We start from the raw sequence: 20,494 nt of genomic DNA on the forward strand, positions 1-20,494 counted from the left end.
GTCTAAAATTGACTAACAAAATGTGACATATATTTTCTAATATTATCCACTCCATGGGCCTGGAAACAAAAACCCAATGGTAGAATGTTTCTAATACCTGGATATGGTCTCCCACTCAAAACCCTGGTTTCTCAGGGGAAAGGCCCATTCTAGGTGTCAGCAAGGGAAACTCACCACAAGACTTTATGGGAGCATCAGGAAGAAAACATACTTGAATATCAGAGCAGGAAGCAAGAAAGTCTAGTAGAAGGTGTCAGCTGGAAGTGCTTCCTACAGACCCAAGGTGGGACAGTTCAAGAGTCACAGAGGCATGGTCACCATGACAGAAGCATATTCCTAAGACTTCCATCCAGGAGTTCACAATGGCATTCAGGAAAGAAGAATGCAGTGGTCACCCGGGAAATGCATTACTTTGAAAGCCAACAATGTATATCAAAAGAAGCATGTGTTCTGCCATTGTAAAATGAACCAAAGAGCCAATGAGAAGGATTTGTAGATGGCCTTGAGCTAGTGAGTGGTAAGGAAGCACATCCTGGTTCAGCAGTCCCCCCTAAACAAACTGAATCTGAGGAGCAATCCTCAGTGGAAACCCACCTACCAGGTAGAAACTACTCGATCAAGCCTTCAGACCAACATCAAATAAAATGCAAAGAAAATGTGATCCATATCCTGAAGGATGCAGCCAGCGAATTCCAGACCGAGAGAAAGCTTTGATAACAAACATCTCGGTTTCTCCAGTTTATAAACTGCAAGGACAAATCCAGATCACGGAGAGGAAACTAGTTGTGGTGGAAGAAGCCGTCTAGCGTGTGCTCCTTCTTGGGCCTGGCTCAGATCAACTGAAAACATAGACACAGATAATCAGAGAAATTTGAACATTGTCTAGGTTTTAAATATAATATTAAAGAGTTGCTGTTAATTATTTGGGGTTGTAGCAGTAGCGCGAGTTTATAGTTCAATGAAAAATTATTTAGAGGTGTGAAATATTTGACACCTGAATATGAGGGCCAGAGTCTGGATCCCCAGCCCTCTTATGAATCCCAGATGGGTGTGGCAGCCAACCCGGAATGCCAGCACTGGGGAGCAAGCTAGGTAGCTAGGTTGACTGAGTCTGCAAGTCCTGGGTTCAAAGTAAAGACTGCAAAGTATAAATGAAGTGTGACCAGGGGAGACCAGACATAAACTGCCAACCTCCCCGTGAACACGTATACACACGATTCCTCACATGTGAGAGAAATGCATATAATTTTATTCATGCATAAAGGTTAGTAATATATATCCTGGGAGGAAAGTTTCTTTGTAAAATTTTACAATGTGTGATTTACTATTTAATTGATTTTTAAAAGCAACGCATACAAAAGCGAACATTTTACCAAGAATATGCTAATACTATAAAACTGCGTGTGCACCTTTTCATCATGTGTGTTGAGTTGCAGCACCAAGGGTCAAGCCCAGAGCTTCTCATGTAAGGCTCTACACGGAGCACTAACTCCAACATCTGTTTATTTAGAAGTGGGTCTTCCTGTATGGCCAGGCTAAGCTTAACTCCTGTTTCAACAATAGGCACACCCCTCACTCTGCATCGAGTATGTTTAAAGCATGATAATGGTAACAGATAAACACTCAGAGGAAGGCATAGGCCCAGGTCCTTAGCTGCTGTTGTCTCCATGGCAATACCTGAGGGCAGATGTCCTATTGGTTGATGGTTTCAGAGGTCATCTGGATCTGTTGTTTCTGGGCCACAGTGAAGTAGAAAATCATGGCAGAAGGCATGGAAGAACAAAGTTGCTTGTCTTATACTGGCAAAGAAATGGAAGGAGGGAATCAAAACAAGATACAGACCCCAAGAACATGCCCATAGTGACCTACTTCATCTAGGCCCCATCCCTAGACATTTCTGCTACCTCTCCATAACACCATAAACTTATGAGTCTAGGGCTAGAGATGGTGACTCTGCAGTTAAAATCTCTTACCGTTTCTTCCTTCAGAAGACCAGAGCTTAGTCCCCATGTCAATTACCATATCATCTCATGACTTCTAGCTCCAGAGACTTAATCCCCTTTTCTGGCTCCCTCCTGTACCTACAAACTTATGGCAGAGACAGGCACACACGCATGTACGCGCACGCACGCACACACACAAACACGAATAAAAAATTTTAAAGTAATTTCTTTGAAAAAAATCTTAGTCGTCCACCTATAGGTCAGTACATTGACAAGATAGAACTTTCATGACCCAGTCAACGAGCAGTGATTGGTCTACCATCCGGGGACCAAACCTTCATTTATGCAAAACAGAGCCTTGAATTAAAGCAAAGAAAATGTTAAAATGCTTCATGATTTAAAGGAGTTATTAATGATAGCTAATACCTTATACACTAGACCAGTGGTTCTCAACTTTCCCAATGCTTCAACCCTTTAATTCAATTTTTTATGATGTGGTGAGCCTCCCCCCTCGCCATAAAATGATTTTTTGTTGCAACTTCATAACTGTAATGTTGCTACTGTTATGAATTGCCATGTAAATATCTGTGTTTTCCTATGGTCTTAGGGGACACCTGTGAAAGGGTCCTTTGATCATCACAGGTTGAGAACTACTGAACTGGACATTCTTATAAGCATTCTATAAAAGCCCTGTAAGCTTATAGCAAACTAAAACCTGGGGGCAGGGGTTAATCAGGCTATTATTTACCCATCAGGGCTGCACAAGACCCTATATCGTAACAAAGCAAAGTAACAACAAAACACTAGCGTCTCATGCTCAGATACATCGTTCATGAAAGAAATTCAAATAATCAAAAGTCAAACACACACATATTTAACCTCATAATTTTGAACTGGTTTTTTTTGTTGTTGTTTTGGTTTTTTTTTTTTGTTTTTTTTTGTTTTTTTGAGACAGGGTTTCTCTGTGTAGCCCTGGCTGTCCTGGAACTCACTCTGTAGACCAGGCTGGCCTCGAACTCAGAAATCCGCCTGCCTCTGCCTCCCGAGTGCCAGGATTAAAGGCGTGTGCCACCACCGCCCGGCTAAAGGTGAAATTCTTAACGAGTGTTAACATCTTTGATTGTTGACTCAAGGACGGGGGTTTATGTGAGGGACGACTGTGTAAGGTAGGAAAGTCTTTCTGCAGACTTGTTTAGCATCATGACCTGAGTCACGATGACTTGAAAACATTTGTACCTGGTGACCCTACAGACTCTTCAGTACAGACATGATCAAAGACATCATTACAATTTGTGTCTTCAAATGGCAAGCAATCTATCACTAGATGAACTGATTACGCCTCACAGTGTATAAACTGCAGAGTAGTGGGATACTAGCTAGCAAAATGGATTATACACACAGTGTGAATTAATTTTACAGTATTATACTATAGCAGAACAAACAAAGATCAAAATGCAAAGTGGAGCCGGGCGGTGGTGGTGGCTGCGGTGGGGCGGATTTAATCCTTTAATCCCAGCACTTGGGAGGCAGAGGCAGGCGGATTTCTGAGTTTGAGGCCAGCCTGGTCTACAGAGTGAGTTCCAGGACAGCCAGGGCTACACAGAGAAACCCTGGCTCAAAAAACCACACACACACACACACACACAAATGCAAAGTGGAAGGTGTGCTTTGGAAGCTGTTCATGTTGAGTTCTAGACCAAACAAACCTTGTCTACATCTGAAGCAAGGGATTTTCTTATAAGGCCGGGAAGAACTTCCTGGCTCAAACTCGTCCCCTTTCCTTACCTTATTTCTTCTTTTAATTATGTAAGTTAGACTTCAAAACCCATGTGCTCCGAAAAGAGCTAATCAAACAGGCAAAGCCTTCAGCCGCCGGCCTTCATCGGAAGGAGAGCTGGGACACAGCGCTGTGTATCACTGTGGTTCTAATTTTGTAACATAATGAGCGCCAACAGAGATAGTCAAGTCGAAACAAGAAAAGCACAGGCCAATGCACATGTACAACCTTTGTGATCAGAGAAACTTGTGAAGAGCCTTAAAGCCCCACTTCATGTCCGATTTCCTCTTCTCTACATTCCAGCTTTGGCACTTCGGGTGTCCAAGGGCAGAGCACGTGTACCTCTGCCTTGATGTCTTCTCTCCTTCTCTGTGCCTATTTATTTAATTCCTGCTTCAACCCCTGCTGGCAGCTCAGTGTTGACCACCTCAGAGGAAGACCTTGCCCTCCCCGAGTCCAACCCTCCCCGTTACAGCCTAGGTCAGATCCCTGTACTAATTGCTTTTGCTGTTACTCTGACAAAACACCTAATATAAGTAGCTTCAAAAAGGAGAGTTTCCTCAGGCTTGTAGTTTGAGAAGGTTAAGTTTGTGGACATCTGTTTGGGGGCCTAGAGTGAGGGAGTACATTGGATGGAGAAGTGGCTGGTGTCAGAGTAGATAAGAAGCAGACAAAGTGAGCCAGGAGCTGGACACCAGGCGTAGTCCTCGAGGCATGTGCTGTGGGACCCGTTCCTCCAGCTAGGCCCACCTCCTAAAGTTTCCACAACCAGCCGGGATCCAGCCACTCAACAAATGAACCTTCAGTGATGTTTCATATAAAAGCCAGAGCATAGCTCATTTGTCTTCATGACACTTAGCCGTTTTCATATCTTTGGGTCTACAAGCTAGCCTCCAGGATGGCAAGCTTGCCCCAACTTGATGCTAACTACTAATCTGAGAATTTTTCCCATACCGCCCTGCCCTTGCTAATTTGCCAGGAAGAAACAAAACTCACAGAACTCATTGAAACCTATTATAGTCACAGTTGCATTTGAGTGTGGGGGTGGGGATGGAAGGGAGAATACTAAGTAGCATACAAAGAAGGCAGAGTCTAGTCTACCAAATATAAAGCTGCTGTGATGGACACTTTGTCCCACCAACATCGTGACTGTACATAGAATATTGACCCTTAGGAGGCTCCCCAGAGCTCTTGTGCCCAAAGACCTTCCTGAAGCTTCCTTATGCAAGGATGATGAGTTTCTTGATTGCCCATGTGTTTGAATACTGTGTCATTAGTGGGGTTTTATGATTTATGTCTGTGTCTTACCTTACTTCAGATTATTAGGTATGGAAGGCTCAACTCCTAGCGCCTCATAGCATAAACTCCTAGGTGCGTTCTCAGGATTCACCACCTTTAGCACACACCCTGATGCTTTAGGAAAATCCAAGGGTTTACCTTGCTCCTGTTCAATACAGAACTACTGACTGATTAAGCATCAGCACGTGGGGTGGGGGGGCATGCTTAATGTACTTCCTGAAAGAGCAAGCAAGGAGATTTTTCTTTATTAAACTTTCCTACCACAGCACGCATGTCCTGACTTGAATACATCACCAGTTACTGTAAAGATTATAGTCCAACAATATATGTGATAAAGATAGTCCCCAAAACGGATCTCACTGTAACAAACAGCACCCTCAGCCACTGGGAGAGGAATTAAATTAGACAGAGTCCAAGGTCTTTTCCGGCTCTAACAACAAGATATTTTTCCTTAGAAAACAAACAAGCTATAGCAAAAAGACTAGCTTACAGGGTCCATGAAACTTTGAATATGTGACTTTCCAATAACAAAGAAACAGAGTCATTCAGTTGATCTCCAAAACTCGTCTTTAATATGTGACAACATAAGTTTGCGTTGCAGCAGTATAGAGTTATTAGTTTGCTGAAATTTGGCTCCCTGGCTAAACAATCACAAACTTTATCTTAATCCATGGTTAATTGTATTGTGGCACTTACATTGGCCCAAGGTGGGTTCCTCGGAGGCGACTGATAACAAGAGCTTCCATGTCCTCAAAGCATAGTCCTAGCAGTTAGAGAAGAGCCAACTTTTGAACCATTGTTTTTAACTCAACGTAATACCTAGACATTTAAATATAACCAATGTTTCAAAACTCATTATCAAGCAGATTATTACAAGAAGTAGTGTTTTAGATGCCCTTGCAGCACACACACACACACACACACACACACACGCATGCACGCATGCACACACATGAACACACATAAATGCCATGCTACTAAAACGCTACTTTTCTGTTGCCATTCCAGTGTTACCGCAGGCAGTCACCCAGTTTGAAGAACTGGTTGGAATGGCAGAGACCCTCCTTAAGAGTGGCGGAGCCATGTCCACACCAGCATCTACCCTCTGGAGAGCAACAAACAACTCCTCCCCGGATTCGTTTGCCTCTCTGTGCAGTAATTCCAACTCTACTTCCAGCTCCCCAAGTTCTGTGAAGGCTGAGGAAGAGCAGCATCCTGGTGAGAAGCAGGTGGGTTGGAATATCTTCCCTCTGGTCCTCTGGAAATGGCTGGACACAGAAACTCAAAGAAGGGGTGAGGCAGTGGGGTACCACCACCAGATAAAGTCTAGACAGTTACGTTGCTACCGTTAGAATCCTATCACAAAGAATCATCTTATTTTAATGATGAAAATTAATATCTGTGAAACAGACATTAAGTTTAGAATACTAACAAATAAATCAGGGGGAATAAATGCAGCTTTTCCTCTAACTGAGATGTAAAATATATTCTAAACATACAAAATAGCTTAAAGAGTAAATACCACCTTAAATAGCTTAAAGAGTACCACCTTAAAGAGTATTGCTGTTTTGCGGTATGTCTTACATAGCGTTTTTATTTCTCCAGGTAACCTCTGTTTTTCTAATCTCAGTTATCATTTCTTATTTTGTAGTTCACGATTGAGAGATGGCAGATTGCCCGTTGTAATAAGAGCAAGCCTCAGAAATTTATTAATGATTTAATGCAAGTACTTTATACAAATGAATACATGGCCACACACAGTCTGACTGGGGCAAAATCCTCCACTTCAAGGGACAAGGTTGTAAAACCAGCTATGAATCAGAATGAAGTTCAAGAAATCATAGGTGATCATTTGATTGCATTGTATTTTTCCACAAACCTGAAATGTTACTGTTCGCAGTTGGGTTATTATTTTTTTTCAGTCTTTTTTTTTAATTTTCAGATTTATTTTTTATGAAAAAAAATAGAATCATCAAATATTGTTGTTAAATATGAAACTACAAGAAAACTGAGATCTGGGCATGGCGGTGCGTACACGTAATCTCAACGCTTGAGAGACGGGTGAGGGAGGGTCCTGAGTTCAAGGTCATTCTGACCTCCACAGCAGAGTCAGCAGCCAGCCTAGGTTGCATAAGACCTCATCTCAGAAAGAGAAAAACAAACAAACAAACAAACAAAAAAACCAAACTGGATACTGAACTAAAAGTAAAGTGTCTGAAATGGACTAATAAAATTCAAAGCTCAAAAAATAACAATTTCACTGTTTTAAATTTTCAGTAACAATTTGTATTGCTTTCTCTTTCTTAGTTATTGCCCTTGTGTTTTGTTAGTTTCCAGAAAGAGATCGTTTTTTAACCATGTAGGTTTAAAATTAGTAAATCTCCTTACAAATGATGATCTACAGGTCCCAAATTTTCTTTTGTTTTGCACAAATATCCAAAAAAAATTTTTTAGAAACTCTCTGATCAAGCTCTTTACTTACTGTTTCTTAATAAGTGATTTGTTTTGACTAATATTAGAAATGAGTAAATATCAATTTGTGAAAGCTTGGAGCAAAAAAAAAAAAAAAAAAAAAGAAAGCACAGAATTCATAGCTAGTAGACAAGTTAACGCTGCCTGATGCTACAGGAAACAAACATACATGATTTATATATAGTATCCCATGATTTATATATAGTATTGCCCTTCTGTGAGCTTCGGCTGTGCTTTGGAAACCTGAGTGTATTCATCTGCTTACATATGTCATGCCAATTTGGGCTCCTTTTGTAAAATGGAGACAGAGCTGTGTTTTTGCCTCAGTTAACAGGATGCAAACTCCTCACGAGGTGCTCTTGTGTGTGCTGCTGTGATCTCTTACAGGAGTAACGAAGCAGGTGTTTCCCAGTGTGGATGACATCTCAATTAGACGGATGATAGGACAGAAGCTAAATAACTGCACGAAGAAGCCGAGCATGAGCAAAGCTCCCAACTCTCAGGATATGAAGTAGATCCTAATGGTACGTCTCCCAAGCCCTCACCCTCTTCCATATGACAAACTCTATTCTGCTGTATCTGCCAATTGGCATTGTCCAGATGCTTACCTATGGGACATTAGTATCCTCTGAGATGTGAAAATTTGGGAATATTTCGAAATCTACCAGTATCTAAGAGGTTCAATTAAAGAGACACCTTCCTAACAGAAGAAAATAAGAGAGATCAAGATACCCCAGTCTCCTTCAAAGGTGTACCTCAATAACCAGAAGAACCCCATTAGGCCCAAACTCCCAATGTTCCTAAGTCTCCCCAAAAGCACCAAGCAGGAGACAAGGCATTTAACGTATGTGTCTTCGAGGCACATGTAAATTTTTTCTGTCAAGAAGGTGTCTCTTTCCCTGACTGAACCTCTCAGATACTGGGATGGGTACTTGCATATCTTGAAATCAGTTGTTATAATTTAATAAAGTTTTGTTGTTGTTGTTTCAAAAGTTGGGCGTTGCCAATGTGAAGTAAGATTTTGGCCACCTCAGCTTTGCAGGGGCTGTGTCTGCCATGATTTATATTCAGTATACCCTCAGAGGCCCACGCATTAAATCCCTTGTGCAAACATGCTTGTTGGGTCAGCCCCAGCACCATCCTCTGGAACGCCGCTGTAATTTTCTCTTCTGGCTCATTTCACTTACGGAAGCTCAATGGCAGACCTTAGCCTTGCCTTGCCTCACACCCCGACACCCCAAGTATCATTCAGGGAAATGACTGTCATGGTTGTTCTTGGTTGTCAAATCTGGAGTTAACTAAAGCCCAAGCAGCTGGCTACACCCGCAAGGGACTGTTTCCTTATTGAATTGTTTGAGGTGGGAAGATCTACCTTTAATCTGGACCACGTGTTCTGGTGGCAGCCTACATAAAAGACATGGAAGAAGCTCACTCCCGATGCCAAAATCACTTCTTCACTATCATTGGAACCTACTTCTTTGGGATTCTGGTGTAAACTAAAGACCAGCTGAGACATCCACTCTCATAGATAGAACAAATATTGGATTCCTGGACTTTCTGTTGGTAGACAGCCTTGTGGGACTAATGAATCATATATACACACACACACACATACATACACACATACACATATATACACACATATATACACATACCTATACATATAATGCTATAATACTATATCACATATATAAATATATATATATATATATGTATCTTATATATATATATGTGCATTCTTGTCGACAGAAGTTCAGAAGCCTGTAATTCCTAGGAGCACAGAGCCTGACAACCCTGCCATCCTCTATGTGGCTGTGCCTGGCTCCCAGGACAGAGTACAGGTTGTCATTGGCTGATGATCAGATGATAATGGCTGCAAAGACAGCTGCTTTCCATCTAAGCTTCCTTTCTTTGAGAGGAAGAGCTAAATTCTCTCTTCCTTCTAGAAGAACGTGTTTGTTCTCATCCCACACCTGCCCTCTAAGCTGCCTGCGTGTACATTGCTAGAGCTCACAGATTCCAGTCTTCATGGCCTTTGATTAGTTCTCATCTGTCTCTTACATGAGTATGGTTTATGATTTATAAGGATTGCAGAGTCTTAGCTATCTCCTCTAGACCATTCTGAAGACTGAGAGCCTTCTTCTGAAATTCTCAAAGCTGTCTGTCTCTAACAGAATATTTCTTATGCCTATGTTATAACAAATGATTCCATACAATGTTGTTTAGAAAAGGGGTCAACAGTTCTTTCGCCCTCTTGCTCCCATCAGCAGATGTTTTTGAAATGTCTAGAGATCTTTTGGGTTTTACTCCTGGCATCTCACAGCCAACAGTGCCACTGAACAGCCTGCAATTCACAGGAAAATCTCTCAACCCTCATCCTACCCAGCGAAGATCCACCCACATCGACACTGAAGTTAAGAAACCCTGCTGCAATGTGATTTTATTATTTTGGAAACAGTGACACTAAAACCTGAAGAACTGGAATGAATTGCCACAGCCATATGACTAGGGACCAGCAGGTCACAGTAGTACTGGGTTTTTCTTTTAGTATTAGTCCATTTCAATTACTATAACTGTTCTGGGTACCCACCAAAACTTCAACTACACTGGTTATTTAGGGTCCCAGTGTAGCCCCAGGCCTTTCTTGAGGTGAGCTGTTAAGCACAAAGCCAGGTCCTGAGTTGACAGCCTTCAGTTAACAAGAAGCAGAACTACAGAAGCCAAAAGGCAAGGTTAGTACATTTAGAGACTTTCCCAGAACTATAGACTTTGATAGATTAGATCTTCATTTTCATATTGGCAGGTGGTGTTGTCTACGGGCTCAGTTATACAGGCTGAATGGTCCTTCTATCATGGAGTCAGCTGTGCTAAGATCATGGGGGGTACTGAATGGTATGTCCATCATGGAGTCAGTTGTACTAAGGTCTTGGGCTAAAGTCTGGGATCCTGTTACAATAAGAATAATGCTTAGGGACTGAAGTGCACAAGGAGTTCCCTTCAGCTCATGATTTTATAAGATGATAATCTAAAATCTGTGCACTATGTGTGCACTCTGGTTGGGAATCTCATGGTGGGGGTTGCTTCAGTAGTGGGAGCACATACAACACAGGAAACCAGAGATCCAGGACCAGACTCTTCTCAAACAGCCCACTCATGCAATACTGAACAAAGTGGATCCCTTCCAAGAGTGGTGCCCCCAATGGCTTAACCTCCTTCCAGTAAGCCCCACCTCATGAAGGTTCCACCACCCCGACCCAGTGAGAAAACAGCAGCATGGGCAACATTGTGTAACAAACTGTAGCACAGAGCTCTCTTGAAAAACAGAGCCCATAGGATGTATATAGATAGTATCTAAATGCAGAGAGAACAGGGGATGGGGAGAGCCTCTTGAGATATGTGTTCATTCAGTAGGAATGGCAAGCTGGAAATGCAGGCTGGCCAGGTGCAGGCCAAAGAAGACTGCATGCTGGCATCAGTGTTGGAAGCCATCTAGAGGCAATATTTCTTCTTCCTCAAAGGACTTCACTCTTTAAGGTTTGCAACTGTTTAGAAAGAGGCCATACACATATAGTAGGAGATATTCTGTTTCATTCAAGTAATGATTTTAAAAATTTAAAATACACTCAAGGAAGCACCTAAGCAGAAATTTGACAGATATTAGGTATACCGTGGCTGACACATAAAATCATCCATCACAGCTATTGATGTGGGGACGGGGTGTTTTGTTGGAAAGTCTGTTCTGTTGACTTTGGAAAGCCTCTTGATTTCATGAACCTCAACTTTTTCTGTGTCTTAAAACGTTAATTTTGTGATGAGCATACAGAGAAGTGAGTCTAATTGTGACATCTTCATACCTGTGTTCTTAACTCTTCACCATCTTTCCACCTAGCCCCTCCCAGCATCCTGCTGTGCCCCCTTTACCCCACAAACATCCCCTCCTGCTTTAGTGACACATTTTTCTATTACCCTCTCGTTCCCTACTTCTTTCCAAGTCTTCTTCCCAGATTACAGTGCCCTGTCTCCATGTCCCACATAAATCTGCACATCTATGAATTTAGATCTGGATTCTGCATAAAAACATGCACTACCTTTCGAGTCTTTTATTTTGTAAATCATAATGATCTCCAGTTTCAGTTTTTCTGCCAGTGCCACAAGTTCATTCTTCCTTCCAGCTGAACAGAGCTTACATATGTGTACAACATTTCACTTGTCAAGACACCTGCTGATGGGCACCCAGGCTGCCTCCATGTTGTAACTGTTGCAAATAGTTCAACAACACAAAGGATGTACAAGTCCCTTCATGGAGTGCTGACTTAGAATCCTTCAGGTGCATTCCCAGGGCTGCTGTTGCTGGAACAGACAGGTGTTCTACATTTTAGCTTTTGTGGAAAGCTAAAATCTTCTTGCTGCTTTCCGTAATGGCAGCAGTTCACACTCCTACCAGCAGGGGCAGAGTTCCCTGTCCCCAACATCTCCACCAGCCTCTGTGGTTATTTGTCTTCTTGGTGAGAACCATTTGACTAGTGATCTTTGACAAGCAATGGTGTAAAAAACATGCATTGGAAAACAGAGCGTCTCTTCAACAGATGGTGCTTTGAGGTGGTATATTGAAACAGTTTGAGGATATTGTTCCGTTGCTTTTGCTTTTGTTTTTCTGATGCAAGACATGATGTAGACCTAGCTAGCCTCAAACTTAGGGTGTAGTTAGGCATCACATTGAACTTCTGATGCTCCTAGCGCTAGCTCTCTATTAGGTGAGTAACTGGTAAAAATCTTTTCCCATTCTGTAGCCTGCTACTTTGTCCCAGTGATGGTGTCCTTTGGCATAAGAAGCCTCTCAGACTCATGAAGTCCCATGGTATTAAATGTTGTCTGTCCTTAGTGCCTGTGCTAATAGTGTTCTGTTCATAAAATCTTTTCCATTGCCAATGAGTTCAAAGCTATTTCTCACTTTCTCTTCTATCAGGTTCAGTGTGTTTATGTCAAGGTCTTTGATCTACTTGGACTTGAGTTTTGTGCAGGATGATAAATATGGATCTATTTGCATTCCTCTGTCCACAGACATCCGGTTAGACCAGCACCATTTGTTGAAGATGCTGTCTTTTACTCAGTTTGTATTTCTGGCTTTATCAAAATCAGGTATCCATCGGTGTGTGGATGTATTTATAGGCCTTCAATTAATTCTATTGATCAACATGTCAGTCTTTATGTAAATATTATGATGTTTTTATTACTTTGGCTTTGTAGTACAATTTGAGGTTGGGGATAGTTGTGCCTCCAGCAGCCCTGTTATCATTTAGGATTGTTTTAGCTATCCTGTTGTGTGTGTGTGTGTGTGTGTGTGTGTGTGTGTGTGTGTGTGTTTCCATATGAAGCTAGAAATTGTACTTTCAAGTTCTGTGTAGAATTGTGTTTGAATTTTGGTGGAGAATTGTTGCAGGAACCTTTCCTGCCCATTGTTTTTACAATAGAGCTCTGTGATTGAGCAGTAGAAGAGAGAGGTGGAGAGAGGAGTTGGGAGGAGGAAGAAAGGAGAAAGGAGAGGGAGGAGGAGAGGAAGAAGAGGAAAGATGGCAGGAGATGTCTCTGTCGCTAGGAGTTTTGGGTAGTTAAACCATGTCAAAAGGTTAGATGTTGGGTAACAATTTCAATTGTGTGTGCATCTTGTGTATTGAGTATCTGCTGATATATAAATCCATTGGATAATCTTTAAGCATTAAGAGTCTCATTTCTACCAAGTACTAGAATTGTTATATCTACTGCATAGGGGTAGTGGTATTGGTGCATGGACTCCACAGAGATGATCAGCAGAGGCAACAGCCATGCCAACTTTTTGTGGATCCCAGGCTGGCACTCCTGGCAAGCCGGTGCCACCGTTAGAATGGGAACTTAGAGCGGGAACTTGGCAGTGGCCAGGGAGCTAGCCAAGCCGCATTTTCAAATACTTCCCGCTACAGAGAATGTATTGAATCTGTAGATTGCTTTAGATGGGATAGCCATTTACATAATATTAATCCTACTGATCTAGGAGCATGTAAGATCTTTCCATTTTCTCGTATCTTCTTTAACATCTTTTTTGATGTCTTTTTTTAAAAAAAAAATAAAGACTTTTAATCAAGTCTTTTGCTTGCTTGGGTAAAGTTACCCCATGATACTCTGTATTCTTAAGGCTATTGTGAAAGATGTTTCCCTGATTTCATTCTCAGTCTGTCATTTGTAAACAGGAAAGCTACTGCTTTTTCTGTGGTAATTTTTTTTTCGGGGCGGGGGGAATGGAAAAACAGGTTTTTGAAACAAAGTTTTTCTATGTAGCCCTGTATGTCCTGGAACTCATTCTCTAGGCCAACCTGGCCTTGAACTCACAGGGATTCTGCTGCCTCTGCTTCCCAAGTCCTGGTATTGTGTACTAACTTTGTATCCTGCTACTTTGCTGAAAATGTTTGTCAGCCATAGGAGCCATAGAAACTAAAACATAGTTTCTGTTTTAGGGTCGATTAAATATACTATCATATCATCTGCAAATAAAGATATTTTGATTTATTGCTTACTTATCTGTATCCCATTGAACTTTTTCAGTTGTTTTATTGGTCTAACCAAGACTCCACTACTTTATGGAATAGGTACGGATAGAATAGCCAACCTCGTCTTGTTCCTGATTTTAATAGAATTGCTTTGAGTTTCTCTCCATTTAAGTTGGTGTTTGCTATAGGCTTGATGCAAACTGCCTTTATTATGCTGAGCTACGGCCCTTGTATCCCTAGTTTCTCTAGGACCCTTATCATGAATGAACATCTAATTACATGTTCATGTGGTCTTTGTTTTTCCATCTGTTTATACGGTGGATTACATTTACCGGTTCATGTATGTTGAACTGCTCCTGCATCTATGGGATGAAGCTGGAAAGAGCATGATGGATGCTTTTTTGATATGTTTTTGAATTCCATTTTTTTTTTTTTTGAGAATGTCTGTGTCCATGTTTATAAGGGAAATTGGTCTGTAATTCTCCTTCTTCGTTGGGTCTTTATGTGGTTTGGATATCAGAGTATTTGTGGCCTCTTAAGAAGAATTTGTTATTGTTCTTTTGATTTCTATTTTTTGGAATAATTTGAGGAATATTGGCGTTAACTCTTCTATTTTTGGAGTAATTTGAGGAGTATTGAGGTTAACTCTTCTTTGAAAGTCTAATAGACTTCTGCACTAAAACTATCTGGCCCTAGACCTTTTTTGTTTAAGAGACGTTTAATGACTGCTTCTACTTCCCTGGAAGTTTTAGATCTGTTTAAACTGATATCTAATCCTGATTTAACTTAGGTAGGTGGTAGAGTGAGAAAATTATCCATTTCTTTTAGATTTTCAAATTTGATAAAGTACAGATTTTTAAATTGTGTTCTTACAACTCTCTGGACTTCCTCGGTGCCTGTTATGTTTCCCTCATCTGCTTCTAATTTTGTAAGTTTGGATATGGGTTTGTTGATTTTCTTGATTTTATCAAAGAACTAACTCTCTGTGTCATTGATCCTTGTAATTTTTTTCTATTATCTTGATTTCAGCCCTGAGTTTTCCTATCTCTGTCTACTCCTCTTGGCTGTGATTTTTTGTTGTTGTTGTTTTGCTTTCAGGTGTGCTGTTAAGTGACTAGTATGAGATCTCTCCCTCCTTTCAATGTAGGCACTTAATGCAATGATCAGACCTCTTAGAACCACCTTCATTGTGTTTTAATTTTGTCTTAATTTCTGTCTTGACCCATTTTTTCATTCAGTTGGGCACCAAAATGTTGAGAACCACTCTGCCCCATGTGTGGGGGCCAAAATGTCATGGACCGTTCTGTCAATGTTGGAACCTGCACTGCCAAAAGCCTTGGGGGCTAAACTGTTAGAGCCCGCACTGCCCAAGCTGCTCCGGCCCACAGGTTGGGGTTCAGCAAGAGAGAGTGAGGACAGACATGAAGAATGGAGACCAAGACAGAGTGTGATTCAATCCTGTTTATTCTTCAGTCTCTCTTCTTCTCTCCAAGTCTCTAGTTTTTAGTACCAAGTCTCAGGTCCTGGGCTTTGGCACCAAGTCTCAAGTCCTAATCCTAGTTCTTTCCCAGTTCCAAGTTACCTGCCTCAAGTCTCAAATCTCAAGTACTCTTCCAAGTACAAGTGTCTAATAATTTCTTCTGTCTGCCTCTCACTTTTTATATGTCTCACTTCTAAGGCAGGCCTTTAAGTCACGCCTTTAAGTCTTATCTCTAAATCAAACCTTTAAGTCTCACATACCCAAGGGAAGATCCTGGGTATCTAAAACAAGATGTTATCAGAGTGTGCTCAGCTGTTGTAGGCTGTTGTAAACAAGTCTTTTGTCAGGGTATATGGCTCAAAATGGCTGCAAGGATGATAGCCACCTTCTGTCGGCTCCCCACAGTTTAGTTTTCATGAGTTCATAAGCTTTCTGTTGTTTCTATTGTTCTTCAGCTTTAATCCAGTAGTGGTTGATAGGATAGAGGCTGTTATTTCAATTTTCTTGTATCTGCTGAGACTTGCTTTGTGTCCAAGTATGTGGCCAGTTCTGGAGTAAATTCCAAGAGCTGTTGAGAAGAGGGTATATTATTTTGTGTTTGGGTGAAATATTCTATCAGTATCTGTTAGGTCCATTAGGTTTATGGTGTCAGTTGGCTTCAGCATTTCTCTGTTCAGATTTTTTCTGGGTGACCTGTGTATTGATGAGCATGGTGTGTTGATGTCTCCCACTCTTAGTGTGTCAGGATCAATACATGATTTAAGCTGCAGTAGTGCCTCTTTTTATGAACGTTGGTGCCCTGTGTTCAGTGCACGGATATTAAGAATTGAAATACTCCCTTGGTGGATTTCTCCTTTGATGAATATATAGTGTCCTTCCCCATCTTCTCTGGTTAGTCTTGTTTTGAAGTTTATTTTGCTACATATTAAAATGGCTACACCAGCTTGCTTCCTGGGTTCGTTTACTTGGAATACCTTTTTCAAATCTTTATCCTGAGGTAATGTTTATCCTTGAAGTTTGGGTGTGTTTCTCTTGGATGAGGAAGAAAGATGAATCCCATTTTCATATCCACTCTGTTAATATGTCTATTTATTAGGGAATTGGAACCACTGATATCAAATGTCAGTGACCAATGATTGTTGATTTTCTGTTGTTCAAATACTCTGTTTTAAAATAGCCTTTTCTTGTGTTTCAGCTATATGTTGGAATATTCAGGGCCTGCTGTGGTGGGATTGCTAGGCTATAGTGAAGACAGTGTCCTGGCTATAATTGATTGTGTTTTTATACTGGAGTCGAGCCATCTGGGTTTGGGATGATTATAATTCTAGCTGATGCTATCTGGTCTTTTCTTTGTTGAGTGGGTGTTATGGTTCTTGGTTTCTGAGGCCTTTTCTGGTCTTAGGAGAGTGTGGTGGCTGTGGGTTGCCTGACAGGGAGTGCTTCTGAGATCCTGCGGGTGTGGCCTCTGGGGACTCTGATTATCTCTTGTATTGAGAGCTGACATTAAAGGTAAATGTAATCCACTTGAGGTGCAGGAATAGTCAGGCCCCACCCCTAAGACCCCCAAGGGCCCCAAGTTTACCAATCCCTACCCTGGAAACCACTGCCCCCAAGAAACCCTATTTATATAAAGACTGCATTCAGTTCAGTTCTTTGCTGCTTCTTCCTAAGCAGAGACAGGCCCCCTCTTGTGTCTTTCCCAATAAATCTCTTGTGGGTGTGAGGTTTAACGTATGGTGTGACTTTTCTTTCTTTCTTTCTTTCTTTCTTTCTTTCTTTCTTTCTTTCTTTCTTTTTTGTTTGTTTTTGGTTTTTTTGTTTTGTTTTGTTTTGTTTTGTTTTCGAGATAGGATTTTTCTGTATAGCCCTGGCTGTCCTGGAACTCACTCTGAAGACCAGGCTGGCCTCGAACTCAGCAATCCGCTTGCCTCTGCCCCCCAAGTGCTGGTATTAAAGGCCTGTGCCACTACTGCCCGGCCATGGTGTGACTTTATGGTATTCCTTGCTCCAGACTTCCAGGATTCCTTTCCCTTCAGAGCTGTAACACTTGCACTGGGAAAACCTTTTCCCTCAGATCTGTAACACTTACAATGGAAATGGGATAGAAGCGCTGAGGAAGACCAGGCATTCCACCAGGATCGGCTTAGTCCTCTGGGAATGGGGACAGAGAGGGAGGAGAGGCCACAGTCTGCCGGTAGTCTGCTACAGAACTAGAAACTAGACTTGGGGGTTGGATATGGGGAGAGAAGGAGAGTAAAGATCTGAAGTTGGTCTACCTGCTTCTCTAGCAGAGGCCAGCAGGTTCCCACCAAGTGCCTGAGGGAGCTGGAGGCTGACACTGTGAGAGCCTGTAAGAGAAGGTCTGTGCGACCTGCTAGAGATGGCAAAGAGGGTAAGGGAGGCCACAGCAGATGGTCTGCTACAGAGCTGGATTTGGATTTGAAGGAGGAGAAGGGGAGGGAAGCTCTGAAGGTCACCTCCCTGCTTCTCTCTATTCTGGGTTTTGGGTCAGGTAAACCAGGTTTGAGGAACTGCTGACCAATAGGTAACCAATAAACACCACTGAAGAATGTTATACAGACAGTTGATAATTTTTCAAATGCTTGATTGACATGGGGGGGTCATTTTACCTGGCTTTAAAATTTAGCTAATAAAATTAATTGCTTCAAATAAAATTTTGAAAATAAAAAATGAAAATTAAATTAATTAAAGTTAATAAATAAAATAAATATAAAGATTGTTTTAAATAAAACATTAATATAAAATACTTCAACTGTTTTTATGCTGGGATTCCTCTAAATTACAAAGCAATTTATGGGACATCTTAATAGCAATAGTTTTTTCCTTTTATATAAATTTGCACCTCTTTGAAGTTTGCTTTTTCTATTTTACAGGTATCTTAAAATAAAACATGCTTGGTTTTACATCAACCATTGGATTTTGCTGGAGAACCTGAAAGGACACATCAAGGACTGGTTGTAGTAGCCACGGCTTTCCTGGTAGAGCAACAGACTGGCTGAAGAAGCTGCATGCAGAGCCCATACTAATTAACAGTGATGCATCAAACCAGAGCATGTCTGTCAAACAAGCATGCAATACGGTTTCTTTGGAAATACGCATCTTTCACAGCCCCAAATACTTCCCTGTAAACTAACTTAAGATGATATCAGCTCTTATCATAGCAACAAAAACATCCACCCTCCAGATCAGTCTTTGTCTTCAACAAACAATGCAAATTACTACTATCAGTGACTTCCCGTTATGATTTTTATTTGGTGGGGAGGGGCTTTAGCAAGCACGCGTTTGGTAAAAATACAGTTGAAATAATACATGTCTACCAATACAAAAGGAGTAGAGCGAGCCTAAGCACCGATAACCATGTCTAACCAAGTAATGATGACAACATTGAAGCAACTGAGTTATTATGTGATCTAGAAATGTATGGAATAAGATTATGGAAAAAAACCAAAAACATAAATGTCTTTTCCTCATGCAACTATTCCCAACACACTCCCATTTCTGTTTGTTAATTCCATGCACTGATTTTTATAATAGTCTCCCAGTCTGTGAGGAGACACACCCTCAATATCCATTGTCCAGAACATACTAGATTCAGATGTGTCGTAGTAAACATATCACCTAAAGTGCACGTAGGACATGACATTATGCCTGATCAACGGTGATGTTAAACTGCTTAATTTTAACCTGTTTGTTTCCACTGTAGCAGAAGAAAAATTAACTGAAAAAAAAAAAACCATTAGTACCAGTTAATAATGGCATGGAAAATGCCATTTTGTAAATCAACAAAAAGTAAAATATTCTTCAAAAACTTTTCACTTGATAAAAGATCCCCTGACTACTTTGCAATTGGAAGCTATGCCTTTCTCTTGTTCTCCCCTTCCTTCCTTTCTCCTCTGAGACAGAGTTTCTCTGGGTAGCCCTGGTTATCCTGGAACTCACTCTGTAGACCAGGCTGGGCTCACACTCAGAGATCTACTTGCCCCTGCCTCCAAAGTTCTGGGATTAGTGGTGTGTGTCACCACTGCCCAGTAAAGCTATGCTTCTTGAGTGTATAAAGTGACATTGAAGCTTGGAAAGGGGGATTTCTAAAGTGCAGTGCAGTGGACCCAGGGACTACTCTATAAAGGCTACGTGATATAACAGTGCAGTTGTATAAAATAAATACTCACAATGAAGTAAATTATGTAACATTTGCTACTTTTAATTAAATAAAATTTAACTCCATTGAAAACTAATGTGCTTTCTTATTGTTCATTTTGTTTCATAATGTATTCTATTCAGGGCCAAAAAAAAAAAATTGTTTTTTTAGGCAGAGGCTTCTTCAACACATTGAAACATTCACTTCTTCACCAAGAGTTTCTCCTGACCTCTTATGGTGCCAAGCCTCAGCTGCCTTCCATGACACCGTGGAGAGCAGAGGAAGCTGTGAGTGAGTGTGTAAGGAGTGTGTGAGTCCTGAGTGTGTAAGAAGTGTATGAGTCCTGAGTGTGTAAGAAGTGTGCAAGTCCTGAGAGTATAAGGAGTGTATGAGTCCTGGGTGTGTAAGGACTGTGTGAAGTCCTGAGTGTGTAAGGAATGTGAGTCCTGAGTGTGTAAGGAGAGTGTGAAGTCCTGAGTCTGAGTCCTCAGTGTGTAAGGAATGGGTGAAGTCCTGAGTGTGTAAGGAGTGTGTGAAGTTCTGAGTAAATGTATTATTGACAAGAATCTCTGCCAGCCTTCCTACTAGTGAGGCTAAAAGGCGTGGCAAAGCTTTCCTTGAATGCAAATATAGTGTTTATGAGCCATTATGTGGAAAACACAAAACAAAACAAAAACTAGCCACTGCAGCTTACTCTTCTCAGGTGACTGCAACCTGAGACTGCATAATAAACACGCTAAGGTTCACTGTTATTACTCCACAATGTACTGTGCATGATAAATATAATGAGATTCTAGGTTGTTGGCTCTGCTCTGCTCTATCAGAGCAAACACTGCACTCACA

General features: G+C 41.2%; 1 protein-coding gene across 3 annotated transcripts in view; it reads left to right on the plus strand.

Moving 5' to 3' along the window:
* Bend6 (BEN domain containing 6) overlaps positions 1–19,748 on the plus strand; it is a 66,783-nt gene extending 47,035 nt beyond the window's left edge. For all 3 annotated transcript variants that reach the window (XR_013104658.1, XM_034521884.2, XM_034521885.2), the window contains 4 exons: positions 6,028–6,248; positions 6,671–6,863; positions 7,879–8,015; positions 18,387–19,748. Coding sequence is in view for 2 of the 3 variants with exons in the window: in XM_034521884.2 (XP_034377775.1) it covers positions 6,028–6,248; positions 6,671–6,863; positions 7,879–8,006 (542 nt within the window). In the remaining variant the exon portion in view is untranslated. The remainder of the gene's footprint in view (positions 1–6,027; positions 6,249–6,670; positions 6,864–7,878; positions 8,016–18,386) is intronic.
* The last annotated feature ends 746 nt before the right edge of the window (positions 19,749–20,494 follow it).

Source organism: Arvicanthis niloticus, chromosome 17 (assembly GCF_011762505.2).
Source record: "Arvicanthis niloticus isolate mArvNil1 chromosome 17, mArvNil1.pat.X, whole genome shotgun sequence".
NCBI lineage: Eukaryota > Metazoa > Chordata > Mammalia > Rodentia > Muridae > Arvicanthis > Arvicanthis niloticus.